At 37.3% G+C, this 16,649-nt stretch overlaps 1 protein-coding gene across 1 annotated transcript in view; it reads right to left on the bottom strand.

Annotated features, from left to right (window-relative positions):
* Positions 1–16,649, bottom strand: part of LOC145774401 (formin-binding protein 1-like) — a 148,960-nt gene that overhangs the window by 48,634 nt on the left and 83,677 nt on the right. Inside the window, exon 7 of the mRNA XM_082585650.1 lies at positions 10,678–10,878. Within this exon, the coding sequence (XP_082441776.1) occupies positions 10,678–10,878 (201 nt within the window). The remainder of the gene's footprint in view (positions 1–10,677; positions 10,879–16,649) is intronic.

Genomic DNA, 16,649 nt, shown 5'->3' with positions numbered 1-16,649 from the left:
CCGGGATAAGTTAAGTCCCCCGTGGGACTAATATCAGGTGTTTAGAAGCATATCAAACCATTTGATGCGGAAACATACAATTTCAACAATTTCTCACAAAATTTCGGGGGGGCGGACCCCTTGCCCCCCCATAAATCCGCGCCTGGCATCTAATATAAAAAAAATCTTGAAAGCTGAAAAAGTATCTTTAAATGAAGACTATAACAAATTAGAAACAATTTAAAGTCATATTTATATGGAATTGAAGAACTTATAACTAAAAAATGACCATAATCGAAACAATTTTTTTTTTATTTGTTGTATTTTAAATAAACCTAAATTTACCAAGCTAAATCTTGTTTAATCGAATAATAATTTTTGGATTTCAATTATAGATATCTATACACATGTTTTTATATACGTTCCCTAGCAAAGTTCCAAAATAAATTAAATCAACACGCCCTAATAGGCTACCTTTCTCAAGACTGAGTGTCAGATGTATTTTGTTTCAGAGAAGCTATTTCTACGGCGCTGGTGTGATTAAAAAAACAAACTTCGTCACAGGTGTTGTCAGAGTTAAGCTAGGGGAAGGCCTAGTTAAGGTTAGGCCTGAAGTTAAGGTTTACTCGCTAGTTCCGTAAACCTAGCCACGTCCACTTTGTTTGTATTCCACAGAACTACTAATGTTCATGATGAGCCTAATGACTGAACACAATAACTTGAAAAGACTTGTTGCCAGTATTATCTGCAATCATTTGAGAGATGCAAAAGACATGCACTGATGTAGCCTAGTAGGCTACCGGTACTAATAAAGAACAATATAATCATTTAATTAATCAGTCCATAAATTAAGTTGGAAAAACACAAGTGAATTTACTCTGAACTTGTAATGTCATTAACCCAAAAGAGTTTTGAAAGTACATGATCTATTTCAGAAATGATTACACTTTGGAATTGCACGTTTTATTGTACAATGCATGTCAACCAGCTTTATTTTCAGCGTACTCAGTAGCCTAGTTACAGGCGCAAAAATCACTCATGCGTAGAGGATGTATTCCTTTCGCCCGAAAACAAAAGCAGCCACAATGAGATGGCATGTGAACAAAACCTTTTTCATGCTGCTTTGAGATTTCATTTCGGTCATTTTCATTTCGCCTATCATGTAAAGGTAGCCTCACAGTTATGAAAAAAAAATGCCGGTAAAATCACACAAAAACTAGATTGTGATATCATAAAAGACTCAGAAAAATAAAAATTGCAGGAAACCGGCTCAGTGTGACCATGCGGATTCAGAAAAAAGTAAACAACAATAGAGATATAATTAAATATAATAAAATACAGCCATACTGCTTCTGTTCAAATAAACTTTGTTGAATCAATTTCACTTTCCAAAAGTTTTACAAAAGTTACAAGTGAAATAATTTTATGGCGATTTAAATGCAATTATACTCTATTTTCACCAGAAAGGTAGTGATAAAAATGCAAAAAAAAATTGTAGTCAAAAGCAAATTAAGGAGAAAGATTATAGTTGCAACAATTTGTATAAAACATTAAAGCCACAGAAGTAAAGTAGTTTTGATGATAAGAATTTTAGTACAATAAATAAAAAGGTCTGGCAGTACTACATCTAAAAATATAGTTAGGCTAGGTAATTTGATGACACAAATAACTAATATATTCTAAGTTTGCATACAGAAGGTGACATAAGATTCAAAGAACCCAATAATTAGCCTAACAGTTCGTATTTACATTAATTCAATCTCTGAATATTGAATAATATTCAATCGTTGGATTTGATGAAGGCGTCGTTGGATTTTCGAAAAATTGCCGAATAGGGAACTCACCGAATCGGACTAGCCGAATCGAACTTGCCGAATAGTAGCAGACCCCAGGGGTGTTGATCCTAAAATAACATGATCCATCCATAGCTGTGCTCGGCCTTACAGTGGAGATGGTTGCAATAATTGTGGCCTCTGTTTCGTTGTAAAAGTGGCCATTCTAAAGGCCGATTGTACTAACCACTTTCTAAACAAACTTTCTGAACTGGTGGGTAAATGTCGTCATCGCAACAAATTTAAACTCAAATACTTCAAAATAAAATAGCATGAAGTGAGAAAAAATAGCATGCAAAAACCTCAAACACCTGACGTGATGGGTAAAATCTGATGTGATTTTTGAAATCAGCAGCTTAAATATACCCCAAATCACATCTTACATTGCAGACACAATTTTTTTTATTTTGTTGGCCTGTGATATGCAGAACTATATCAAGATACCCAACTACTGCTATAGTCAGAAAACTCTAAAGTCAACAAGCTGAACCAGATCAACTGAAAAAAGATGTTATTTGGGCAAGGGATCAACATTCTAAAAAACAGCACCAGGAGTTAATGGAATCCCAGCAGAAGTACTAAAAAGATAGTTGTCAATTTGGGTAAATGAGCCATACGCCAATCGATTCGGAAGTCTCTAAAATGGCCAAAAGATAGGAAAAGATCAGTAGTTATCCCAATCTCAAAAAGAGGCGACACATGAGTTTGTTCAAACTATCTAACCATAGCCTTGATATGCATGCAAGCAAAAAATTGGAGAATCATTCAAAAACATCTAAGCACAATTATCAAAAAAGAACTGCCAGACGAGCAAGTTGGATAGGATTAAGAAAAGGCAAATGTACTCAATAATGAATAGTGATCACATTGAAAATCTGAAATGGATTATGCGAACAAGCACTAAGCAGGAAGTGCTTTAAACTCACCAGAGATAAAAAAAATAATAATAGTGGGAAGAAATGCATTAATCGGAATGATTTGCATTTATAGACCGGGAGCCCGCGACGTCCACCCTAGGTGAAAGAGTTACCAATTTCTATTCATACAGCGATGTCCGGTGGTATGTGGGTACTCATAATCTGGAAGTCTGCCGGGCCGCCAGTGGTGGGTGTGGGAATGGGGGGCATTTTTCATGGCCCAAAAAATGTGCTAGGTCAGCTGAAAAAGTTACCACTTGAAACTTAGTTGGTTGTACAGTAAATTGTTTCTACATGATTGTCTGGGATGAGACAGACATTTTCGGTGGTGGGGGAGCTTTAACAGACAAGTTTTATACCCCCCAAAATTTGCGCTAGGTCAGCTGAAAAAGTTACCGGATAAAACCAACTGATTATTAATCTGTGGGTGTTAAGCTTCCCAAAAAGTATATGTGACAGACAAATTTGATGGAGGGTGTCCCCTAACAGACGACCTAAAGTAGTTGACCCCTCTAACTTGAGCGAGGTTAGCTGAAATAGTTACCAGATAAAACCAATTGAAAATTAATGTGTAAGTGTTAAGCTTCACAAAAACGTATGTGACAGACAAATTCGATGGTGGGTGTCCCCTGACAGACGACCTGAAGTAGGCCGAGGTAACCCCCGGGTTCAGTGTTGTACGTTGACGCCGTCAATTTGACGGCATCATTTGACGGCGTCAACTTTTAGTTGACGCTGAGGCTAGCGCCGTCAATTTATTTTTCAGTTGACGGAAGTGATAGCGCCGTCAACTATTTTGCCGATTTTAAGCGTCAAGCGTCATTTTTTGTTTTCATGAAAAATCTTGTTTCACAATAATAGTTTCACAATGTATTCTGGCCAGCGCGACTCATCCGAATTACCAGTTTTTGCGTTGGTTGGAATGGCTCCCTGGAATACAAGCGGAAGAAGTTCGTCAAATGGTGATCACCCATGTATTGAGAGCGAGGGATCAGAGACTGAAGGCGAAAAATCCATGAATGGCATAGCGGACGTTGAATATACTTTATTTCAAGAGCTCCATGTCCCTGAAAAGAGCGATGTTGGTGCAGTGGACCTCGTTAAAAGATATATACAGGCTAAACTATCACAGCACGCTTGGAACAGTGATACCTTTCCGACTAAACGTTTTCAACTTGTTTTTGAAATACACCACACCAATACCAACCAGCGCTGCTGTGGAACGCATGTTTTCACTTGGAAAGGACAATATGCGCAGGGGCGCCGGAAGCGGGGGGAGCGGATGCCCCCTGCCCTCAAATTTCTGTGGATGGGGAGGGAAGGGGGGCAATGGTGCCCTTTTAAGGTCATATAAGCTACTGCACACTTTGCAATATAACAATTTATGCTATTCGCTTTTAGCCTAATTATAATGTTCTATTTTTGCCTCAAAATCATATTCACGACAAAAAATTCTCCATCACAGTAAGTTATATTACATCATTATAAAATAGCATGATGCCCTTCCGTGCCATTGTTCTTTGTATAGCGGACGCTTGTATCATTATTCGATAATGAGCTGATAGATGAGCATTATCGCTATATCTTATCTTGAAACTTAAAAAAAATGGCCTTTCAGCAACAAAAGTGCCCTTTTTTCATACTCCTGCCCCTCCAGTCAAAAATCGCTCCGGCGCCCCTGAATATGCGTCCCAAACGCAGCAAATTGTCAGACAAACGTTTTGAAATGCTTGTTTTTCTGCAAGGAAATAACTAAATATATAGGCTGAGCAGCTAATTACAATACAGTCTCAAAACATAATACCTGCTCTTTATTTATAGTTATTGTTAGCCTGAACTTGGTTGAAATATTTCCGTTTTATGAGACGCTGGCAAAAAATAGCGCTACAAATTAGCGCTGACACCGTCAATTTCTTTAAGAGCTTACGCAGTCCTTTACGCCGTAAAGTTTTTAGGCAATTCGCGCTGACGCCGTCAAATTATTTCAATGACGCGTACAACACTGCCCGGGTTTGCACTAAGTCAAATTGATAGGAGCTATTTGTTAGCTGTGCTTTTGAAGTATATACGGTACGGTATACAAAACTAACTAACACAACGTGATTTATCTACTTTATTTGTCCACACAAATAAAAATAGTTTCAATGCAAAGAACTATCAAGCGTTTTTGCATCTGCTTGGCTCACAACAATTTTAGCCAGTAGATCCACCGCTTTCTACATTGATTTAACGTATGCAGACGTTGAATCAATTTAAGAAAGGGTGGATTTGCTGTCTGGAATATAGAGAAATCCGGTTGTCTTACTTGTAGCGACTTTGGTGATTGAAACGTTACAGCCCTAGTGCAAGCTGTTCAATTAGTTTGAAAGGGATCAATTGCTTTTGTGTCACAGTAGGCAACGACACATTACTAACAATTCACTCCTTAAAGCGCTTGATCATCTGACTACCCTAACCATTTAGCCATGTGATAACACTTTTTTTGAAACTCCCTACAATAGTCTACTATATGACATCACGCTGATAAATAATCATGCACTGTACGTTTTTTATTCCTCCAAACCGTCATTCCATGAACAAGACTTTTCAAAGAGGCAGTGACAATTCAGTTTAGGCTACGCAACAAATTTGTGAGCTAACGAGCATGGTTAAAAAATAAACATTTAGTAGGCTAAGTTGAAGAATAGGTTACAAAAAAGATAGTGAAAAGCATCATTTCGAAAAAACGTTGACAGCAAATCAGCAGTAACTTAACTGGACAGACTTCAAAAGAGTGTCCGAATTTCGGAGTGACATTTTACAAAGAACTACCAGATGGAAGAGGATGTCATTGATCGGTTGCCTACAATCATCGTAACTCCGCCAACCGATGAGGATGCAGCTAAGGTATATAGTAACTATCGCGATAAAGGATGATATTTTTTACGCGACATGGAAGCGCTTAATTTTGAGATTAACTTGAATACAATTGTATCGCAAAACTATAGATTAGTCACCAACATGTTGCTAATAACTTTACGTTGACATACGTCAAACTCTTTAGGCTCACACATTTTTTTTTCAGGTCAACTATGAAAGACCTGGAGAACATCAACTATGCTTTATTTGTTGTAGCACGACTTCCGACGATGCAAAATGTAAAGTTGTGAAGGAAACAATCTGGACTTCATTGAAAAACGTTGCAACCATTCGATTACAATTATCATCCTATTGCTTTTCTGTCCTCGCACCTAAAATCATTCAGACAAGTTCCTCTGCGTTACCCATAGGTGTCTATTATCCGTCATGTCACAAAAAGTTTACAGCAGTTAAAAGAACATTTCAACCTAAGCTAGTTGCTCCATCTTCTGCTAAAGTTGAAACAAGATGCAGAAGCTCGCTCCCTAAGTCGAACAAAATAGGTTTATTGAAATGATCCTGCATATTTTGCGGTAGTTAGTAGTAAACGAAAGGAATACAAAAACAAAGAAGAAAATACCATTTAGGTGTCAGCAACAGATGAATGCGAATCGCTTAAGTCAAAAACAATGTTTTCTAAAAACTAAAGGATTAAATCACTAATTTGTAGTGGTGTGGACTTAACTGCCAAAGAAGCAGAGTATCACATCACATGCCTTGTCGGGTTCATTTTGATGGAGAGACTAGTAAAACCAATCCCAAAACCACTAAAAACTTGAATATTCCATCTCGCCAAACTCATAACCTTGCTTTCCTAACAATATGCGAATTCGTGGAGGAAGAGGTCATACAAAAGCAAAGACCAATGCTATTTTCAACATTATTTGATCTTTACAAAGATGAGTATTTGGCAAATAGAGGAAGTGATGAGGGGCTATCGTCTCAAACCATACAGAACCTTGTGAGGAAAATTTCTCACAAGTTTGGTAAAGCATTAACAACAAGTCTTCTTGATCATCAAAGAGTCAATTTTATTTACAGCTCACTTCTCTCTGCACAAGAAGCAAAAGATGCTCTGATAGGTGATTATAGGGCCAAGCAAGATGATCAGATTCGAGCAGTGGCACTTCTCTTACGAGGTGAAATATTGAAGCTACCCAAAACCCCAAATCCAACAATCATAGAGAGCTTGAAGGATATGACTCCAAATCTTCCCGAATCATTGCAACTCTTTTATACTACACTATTATGCGGGTTGAAATCCAAATTCAGTGATTCTCACACAGACACAATGGAAAGAAAAGTAGAATCAATGTCGCCAGATGTTATATATAACGTCAGTCGAGGTCATGTAAAGCCATGGAAGCACACAATACTTGGTTTAGGTTTAAGATCAATGACAGGTTCCAAGTTAACTTTTCAGATACTCAACAGGGAAGGCCACACAATTAACTACGATGATGTGAAAAGTTCATAGACGGAATTTGCATACTCCGCTTTGGTCACAGGAAGAAAGTACTCCCGACGGTATTGCAAACAGTCCTAGCCTTGCAACAGCCTGTGTATGGGATAACTATGATGCCAATATCCAAACCCTTGATGGCAAAGGCATATTTCATGTTACGGTTGGTCATACGTACCAGAATGCTGATCAAATTCATGAAGGCCCTGAGAAGGAAATGATCACCACCAAAACTGGGAGAAACAGAAGAAGCTACACCGAAACAGAAAGAGAAATTCCACCATTCCGTACCCTTCTCAGTAAGGCAAAGTTTCAAGTTTATCCTCACACAGAAGAGTCGTGTTCCGTAGGAGAAGCATCTGGTCTTGTTCAGGAAATAATAGATAAAGAGTCCATCTTGCCATGCAAAATGAAGCCGCTAGATATGTATTAGTTCAGCAACTGTAGAGATTTTGCAACTCCATTCTATGCTGGTTTAATGAGCAAATATAGAGTGGATTGTCTACCGCAACAGCGAATATGTTACGTGGACCCAAAAATAAGATCACCAACCAACAATGATGCTGTTAAAGAAACACTGGTTAGAACGATGAAGGTTGCAACCAAACTCATCAACAATATGCCGTGGTGACGTATCCCGTAGCTGTTGCACAAATCCAAGCCATTTAAGCCTCTCTTTTTGATAATCTCATCATTATGCTGGGGAATTTCCACAAGGATCTTGCATTTTTCGGGGCAGTAGGAACCTTCATAAATGATTGCGGGATAGAGTACATATTGTCGGATTCAAATATCCTTGCCGAGGGAACATTACAAGGGTTCATTAAGGGGAAATTTTACAACAGATGTAGCCTACTCGCGTGCACGAAATTACAGCCAACGTCATGGAAAGAAAGCCATACGATCGATTCTTGACAAATTTGGATGCAAATGAAATTGACAACTTTTAGCAAGTCATGTCCACTATTCCAGCTGACCCTGATAAAGTAGAAGTATGCTTGGCCAATCCAGTCGCCACCAAACATCGGCAAAAGTATGAAGAATACTTTAACATGTCCATGAATGGAGTGTTTGGTGAAACCTGTCAGGTCTGGACACTATACGTGTTCTTAATAAACCTACTCTATCGAGAAGTGCAGAGGTGCGTCAGGATGAACGACGTAAGTGGTTACATGGTTATTGTACCAATACTTCTAGAAATATATTTCGCTTTGAATCATCCAAATTATGCAAGATGGGAATCGTTGTTCTACAACAAACTAAAAAAACGTGGATCCGAAACTGAGGGCTATACTGGATAATGGTGCTTTCTCAGTTAGATGTACCAAAAAGGATTACTCTAGGACGGCAATCGATCTGTCTTTAGAGCAGGGGTTCCCAACCTGGGAGCCATGGTCCCCTAGTGGGCCATGAGCCTTTTTCAAGGGGGTCATGGAAAAATTTGAAAAATAATAATATTTTTTATTTATGATCTCTAAGTCCACTCCAACACTATATAACAAAAGAAATAAATTAAATTTTAATAAAAACACTAGTAGGCTACATTTAGCCCAAATCTTCATGAAATGGTCTTTAACGGTGACTGTATCAACAAGATTTTTAATTAAAATGACGTTTCTTAACTTTTTCAAAAGGTTGAAAAAAATAAGGAGGCCATTGATTTTTCAAAATTTTCAAAAGGGGCCACGGTGTAAAAAAAGTTGGGAACCCCTGCTTTAGAGCAAACTGTGAATAGGGACGCTGTGTCACAGGTAAAAGGTATAATTGGTTTTCCGGACTCAAGAAGTGCCAAAAAAGATGGTGTGTCAGGGTTACACAGAGAGCTGCTTCTGTTAACAGAGTTAAGATATCTTGCAGGCTTAGAACAAACCGAAGATGCCACGAAACAGTTACGCCATCACAGAATTGTTAAGGACATCCAGCAAATGTCACTACTCAGTACAAAAGTTGATGAAGCTTGCAATTCATTCTCCGATGAATCTGTGAATGCTAGTGGCCTGTTAAATATTGCCACTGGTAGAACGGCATCAGATCAGACTGCAAAATACCTAATAACAACACTGAGCAGAGGAAAACACGATCAAGAAAAGTTTGTTGGAGTAGAAAGAAAGCCCAGAATGTTTTCAAAAAAGGATGAAGCGAACACGTGTAGAGAATTTTGCATCTGAAAATATTAAATAAGGGCAAACTACCATTATCACAAATGGCTAAGAGAAGTGCTGAAAGCTTACGAGACACATTTATACGCATGATAGTTATCGTAGCAGAAAAAACATCATTTGATTTAAAACACATTTAAGCCATCCGATAACTCAGTATCCACTTTCACTTGCTCACTGTGATGGTACCATGATGACAACAAACAAAGCACTGCTACTACACAGAATGGAAACATACCCGGGAGATACCACGCCACATTGACCGCTGCCACAAATCGATACGGAAATATTTGATGGTGGACATCTCATTCATTCCATATTGTCTCAAATTAATCCTGGCGCTATTTATTTGTCGATTTCCAGAGTCATTCTTCAGAATGTCTGCATTCCTTGCATTGAAACTATTTTTATTTGTGTGGACAAATGAAGTAGAAAAATCACGTTGTGTTACTTAGTTTTGTATACCGTACCGTATATACTTCAAAAGCACAGCTAACAAATAGCTCCTATCAATTTGACTTAGTGCAAACCCGGGGGTTACCTCGGCCTACTTCAGGTCGTCTGTCAGGGGACACCCACCATCGAATTTGTCTGCCACATTCATTTTTGTGAAGCTTAACACTTACACATTAATTTTCAATTGGTTTTATCCGGTAACTATTTCAGCTAACCTCGCTCAAGTTAGGGGGGTCACCTAATTTAGGTCGTCTGTCAGGGGACACCCAGCATCAAATTTGTCTGTCACATATACTTTTTGGGAAGCTTAACACCCACAGATTAATAATCAGTTGGTTTTATCCGGTAACTTTTTCAGCTGACCTAGCGCAAATTTTGGGGGGTATAAAACTTATCTGTTAGAGCTCCCCCCCACCACCGAAAATGTCTGTCACATACCAGACAATCATGTAGAAACAATTTACTGTACGACCAACTAAGTTTCAAGCGGTAGCTTTTTCAGCTGACCTAGCACATTTTTTGGGCCATGAAAAATGCCTCCCATTCCCACACCCAGCACTGGCGGCAGACTTCCAGATTATGAGTACCCACATACCACCGGACATCGCTGTATTAATAGAAATTGGTAACTTTTTCACCTAGGGTGGACGACGGACGTCGCAGGCTCCCAGTCTATTAGAAGAGCAAGGATGTCAACTTGGAAACAAAACAGAAACTGATTAAAACAATGATGCTTCCAATTGCAACTTACGTATGCGATACATGGACATTGGACAATGAACAAAACAGACATAGAAAAGATTTAAGCGTTTAAATTATAGTGCTGGAGAAGGATGTTGCGTGTTTCTTGGAAAGCAAAGGTAATTAAATAAACAAGTTATGGACCAAATTAAACCAAACATACCCCAAGAAACTAAATCGTCAGTAGAATTTTTTATTTTGGTTGCATTATGATTGCTTCATGATTTCCTCACCTTTTTATTTCCAAACAACCAACTCAGTCCGCCCTTCTTATTAGGAGTGCGCGAAGAGTTTACAGAATTTTTTGGGGAGTTTTCTACTCCATCTTTCACATCTAGTTGAATTTTTTGTTGGGGTTGTGTAAAATCTTCAAATTCCTTGTCAGATGGCGGTAAAAATCCAGATTTCAACTTCTCAACTACGAGTTGTCCGTCCTAACAAATGCACAACAAAGCGGTTAAGAAATGTGGTCACAACCAAGCTTCAGCTCGGAAATCATTTTGTTGTTGGCAGACAAGTAAAAGTTGTAATCGACAATTACAGTTGATTACATCTGTTGGTGTAATGGTAGTCCCGTGAGATTGTGAGATTGTTAGTGCATATTTCGCATCAGTGTCTGTATTTTTGCTTGTTGCTGAGTCTTCACTGAAGTATATTAATTTTCTATCTAAAATAATGAAAAATAAGTACACAGCATATAAGAAATTGAATCCAGTCGCAGAGCATATTCAGTTTACTGATGTCACTGTTACTGATGCAGAGAAAAAACTAACATTTGATGGTGTGTTTGGAACAGGTGCAATGAATGAGGGTTTACTTGGATATGTTACAGCTCTTCTTCCGCTGATTTTGGGATACTTTGATATGTTTAAGATGCAAAATGACCATGATGATGTTGCGCGGGGTCTCTCAAACTCACAGAACTGCAGATGACGTAACTTTTCCAAAACCCACTCAATCATCCTTCAAGGTTAGATCGACAACTGCCACAAAGTCCATGTGGTGCTCATGAGGAATCCTTATCACTAGGGCCCGCAAAAGTCAATAAAATCAAAAAATTTTAAGGACCTCATCACCTCGTCTGTCCAAAAATTAAAGAATAAAGTTGTTTTCAGCACCTAGGACAGTGTTTCTAAGAAGTTTATAGGTCAAAATAAAGTCAAAATTAACAATAAAGTCAAAATTTGTCAAATTATGGCTTTTAACAAACTTTTTGTGTTTCTTGAGAGTAATTTTTGTCAAAATCCTTATGGAAGCATTGTAAATCAGGAACTGCGACACAATTAAACCATATTAACCCATAAAAGCAGGAAATATGCCCACTTGGATCAGCAGTAACTTTTATCGCAAATTGTCCATTGTTTATTCATTGTAACGTATTTAAATAATTCTTATAAAACACTTCTTCACAAACGTGGTCTTTGCGAAGATTAACAGTTTGGATTTTAGGAATAGCCTATTGACATTATGTAATACAAAAATGCCTTAGAAGCAAGCTAAATTGTCTTCAGACTTAGACCTTTGTCGAGATTTTGCTGATGAATTCAATTTACTATGCGGAGAAAATCGAATCGAACTGTCCTTTTCACAAGGACAAAATAACACAGGGTTCCTAAATCTCTCGTCAAAAAACACGATGTACTTTTTATAATCCAAACTTGACTTTTTTTATAATCTAAACTCTTGAAAACTTGACGACAAAATATTACGTTTGGGTCTGAAATCAACAAAATATTATGTTTGGGTAACTGGTATCAATTCAAGGAAGAACTGTGGCCTCTACAAATAAGCAATTTCGTTAGGTCAAAATAAAGACAAAGTTTGATAAAAATAAAGTCAAAAATGTTTTTTTTTAGGTCAAAATAAAAATGACCCTACTTATTACTTATGTCCATTGTCCATCCTCAAACATGCTGTCCGAAACATGATAATGCTGACAGACAGACACAGATCATAGCAACCATAACCGGATAAAAAACTGCAGTTTACGGAAATCACAAAAAACGGAAATCATCGCATCTTAAAACAGGGTTGTCGGTATTTTACCTGACCCAAAAAAAATCCGGGTGGGTTTTTTAAAAAAACTCACTTAAAAAAACCCAATAAAATCCATAAAAAAACCCAGAGCATCATATTTGTCCAGTTTTTATTAGAAAATCAAAAACATGAACAAAAACACTACAAGGCACTTAAAACAAACTTTAAATTAGGACTTAAGGATGTGATTGTGAAGTAAATTTCCAACAATAAACTGAAAACGCAGTGGATATTGTACAGTACACAAAAATCAAGTAATGCCACTTTGTGTATACTACACTAAAACTCATTTATGCAAGAAGGCCTTATAGTTAAACCAGTTGGTGAAAGTACTACTCTACTGTAGTCTGTATATATGATGTGAAATGCAATTTAGGAAGCTATTTACCAATTACAGATTCTGGATTCTAACGCATGGCTGTTTCAGAGCATTTGCCTAAATGGCCATTGGCCACGCAATCGCTCAATTGCTCATCCATTACTATATATAATACTGTATAATATAATCAAATATAGTTATTACTATCTGAATCCCTAACAACCTGTTTCACCTTTAACGGATCATCAGAAGTTTTTAGGCTATTCAAATAGAATATAAGATTCTATAATAGAAGATTCTATTCAAATATAAATAAAAGATTCTATTTGAATAAGAACTTTTGATAATCCGTTAAAGGTGAAACAGGCTGTTAAGGATTCAGATAGTAATAACTATATTTGATTTAATTCGCTCTGCTTTGCTTTTTTGCTTAGCATTGAGCACTTTTTGTAGTATTAATAGTTTTTATTGTTTTTATGTATAATATATATATATAAATGATAAAAAATATTTAAACATGATGTCATAAATGCTCCTTGCCTTCAAATCTAAAGCAAATGATACAATAATGTGATTTCTACCACGGTAGCATCAACTTGGTATAGAAATTAGTGGATGATGCAACATCTAACTTGATCTTGAAATTAATGGATGATGCAACATTCAAGCAACAACAGCCCTAGTGTATTATTTTATTGAGTTATGCAAGCATGTACTGTGAGTGAAAGGCACTTCATTCGTAAAAAGTAGTTTTGAGGTGAAACAAGCATGAATCTAGCTTTTTTTGCATCTTAATAAAAAAAAAACAATAAAACCCAAAAAAAAACGGGTTTTTCTCAACCCTGTCTTAAAAACGATCGTTGATAGAAAAAAACTGATAGCATTTTTGGAATCAGCGGTTGAAAATCATACAGATACACTTAAAAATGTTGCCAAACCAATTTTTTTTAAATTTTGTTACGCAGTGTTATATATGGCACAGTAGTGTTATATATGAACGCTCTTGGCTTACGCCAATTGAGCATTTTACTGGAGGCACCTTGCTGTGCATTGCGCAAAGGTCATTGCTTGCAGTTTGAGCACTTTGGCAAGGTTGGCAGTAGTACCATTTTTGAAGCTTAGGTTCCACAAATGGGAAAACGTCACACGGAGGTATATATCTACGTGGCCATACCCAGTGTACCTACTGCACTGAGGAGGCCGGAAAGCCGAAACGGTGTGCACTGTCTGCAGTCACCGGCGTCGAGTCCCGGGCGGGCATCGCCCGCCGGACATTTCAGAAATGAAAAAAAAAATTAATGCAATTTTAAGTCCCAAAATTTCTGTAACCATCTGCCACCTTCTGATACTAGCCTACTTACCTTATTCGCAGGGTTTTGTCGCCATATGATAGGCCCTACTAGACCTACTAGTTAAGCGATTAGTTTTCGTCAATTATTGCCATTGTTACTTTCATGCAACGTTAAACAACGTTGATTCGCCGTTAAACGAGCAAAAGTGTCCAGCCTCGCCGTTTGTCTCCACTCTGCCACTCGTAACTCAGTGCTATAAATCAAGTAAATTGCGCAAACTTGCGAGGAACTTCATTCGTGGCAAAAGTCTGACTGCAATTTCCACTGCTTTTACATCGTTTTAACATCGCCAGATGTTAAATCGGTGTAAAAACTGTAACATTGTTCTTCAAAGGAGTAATTTTCTCTCAAACGACGTTATCAATTAACTCTGCTGCCAAAATGCTCTATTTTGTGTCTCAATCATCACAGTTTCGTCTGTTACGTCACTGATATTAAACTAAAGCTTTGGTAGAGAGTTTGCTTTGTTGAACCATAGAGAAATAAAACATAGTAACTTTAGCGGGTTTAGCATACTTTATTTCACACAAAATATAACATAATTAAATAAAATAAACTCAAACGTTCTCGACACGTACGTGTGTCCTCATCAGGAATTAAATCTGCAATACATAAAATGAAAAATCGTAAGATAAATTTGGCTATGCACTTTAACTGTAACGACACTCTGGACTGAAAGCACAAACTGAACAAATGATACGAGAATGATTGCGAGTAAATTATGCGATGGGAAACAGATCACGTTTCTGTTTTAGTGATCTGTTTCCCATCGCATAATTTACTCGCAATCATTCTCGTATCATTTGTTCAGTTTGTGCTTTGAGTCCAGAGTGTCGTTACAGTTACAGTGCATAGTCAAATTTATCTTACGATTTTTCATTTTATGTATTGCAGATTTAATTCCTGATGAGGACACACGTACGTGTCGAAAACGTTTGAGTTTATTTTATTTAATTATGTTATATTTTGTGTGAAATAAAGTATGCTAAACCCGCTAAAGTTACTATGTTTTATTTCTCTATGATATTAAACTGTGCACACCTGTTGGTTTGGCCGGATGAAACCGTTGGTTGTCATTAGTTGCAATTCAGCTCCTTTGTTCTGTAACTGTTCTAATTGTAGATTCAATGTAAGCTCGGTTCAATAGCGCAGTTTATCGCTAGATGGCTTCTCGAGAGCTGAATTGCTCTAAAATCGCTTCTGCGTTGCATTACTGCATCTTGTATCTTATCTGTGCGCCCGCTAGGAGCGACTTATCGTATGAACCCACCGATGTATTGTGTGTGTGTTATCGTGTTGTATCAACAATAGTAATGTAATTATGGAACTAGTACAGTATTGCAGTTTTCGTCCCGCAACCCGCACATACCAATCACAAAAAATATGCAAAACTGAATTACCAGGACCAGACGTTGTTGCGTACCAAATATATTTATTACTTGTTTCCAAATCGTGTTAGAGGAGACATAGACTTAAATGTAAAACTAGGCTAGCCCAATAACCTGGCAAAATCGCCCTTTTGAAAAACGCACAAAATAACCTTTATAACGTGACAGTATGTGTTCGCCCGCCCAGCTATTTTGAAAACTCGGCGCCTATGTCTGCAGTTATATATATATTTATCTTAAAAAAAACAAAAAAACAAAAAAACAACTCACACCTTTACCCATTGGTGATTCAAAGCAGATGATGGGCTTTCTTGTGACGTATAAAAACAAACTATTTGGCATCCAAGCGTCAAGCGTCAACCAGTGTGAATGGTTTAATCCTGCTACTTTAAGACGTTGCAAGTTGATATAGTAATGGTATATAGGCTGATCAGATATCACCTGATCCGATGAAGAAAAGATGGATCTTCAAAAAAATTTAAAGTGAAATCACTTAACCATTGAGTACTGAATTGAGTTAGACATGTCCCAATTGTCCCCTCAATGTTCATGATGCATTGAACTGATCGGCAAACTTATTAAGCACGAATCTGTGGTCAAGTTCTAAAACAAGTCAAGCTGTAAAACAACCCAATTTTTGTTTTAAACAGTGTAACATAGTAAATGCATATTACTTGAGTAGTGAGTACTGTATGCATTTAGTAATTTCACAGCAATTTTTAGTCTTCCATTACATTTATAATAGAAGTTATGGGCTCTAAAAATTGCAAAAGTTTCTATACGCTACCCCACAAGTCAAAAACGAGGGTGGAATTCAAAATTCAAATGGCTGCCATCGACAAACCCTTTGAAATATTGAACTAAAACTTTGGATTCTTTCGTTTGGTAGCCTAAGGCACAGTAAGGCAACTTTTAAGCAAAATTTGTGAGATATCATATTCGAGATATCTTCAAATTGGCTGTTTACATTGGGAATGATCCTATTGTTCGTTTTTTCAAGCTTGTTGTCCACCCAGTGGAGTTTATCCAAAGTTTGTAATATTTTACAGCTACACAACTGATTTTTTCTAGGAGTAGCACAACTTATATACAGCCATGAGAATTTTTTT

Source organism: Aplidium turbinatum, chromosome 7 (genome assembly GCF_918807975.1).
Source record: "Aplidium turbinatum chromosome 7, kaAplTurb1.1, whole genome shotgun sequence".
Taxonomy (NCBI): domain Eukaryota; kingdom Metazoa; phylum Chordata; class Ascidiacea; order Aplousobranchia; family Polyclinidae; genus Aplidium; species Aplidium turbinatum.
The sequence above is the reverse complement of the archived record's forward strand: the minus strand, read 5'-3'. Positions and strand labels throughout refer to the sequence as shown.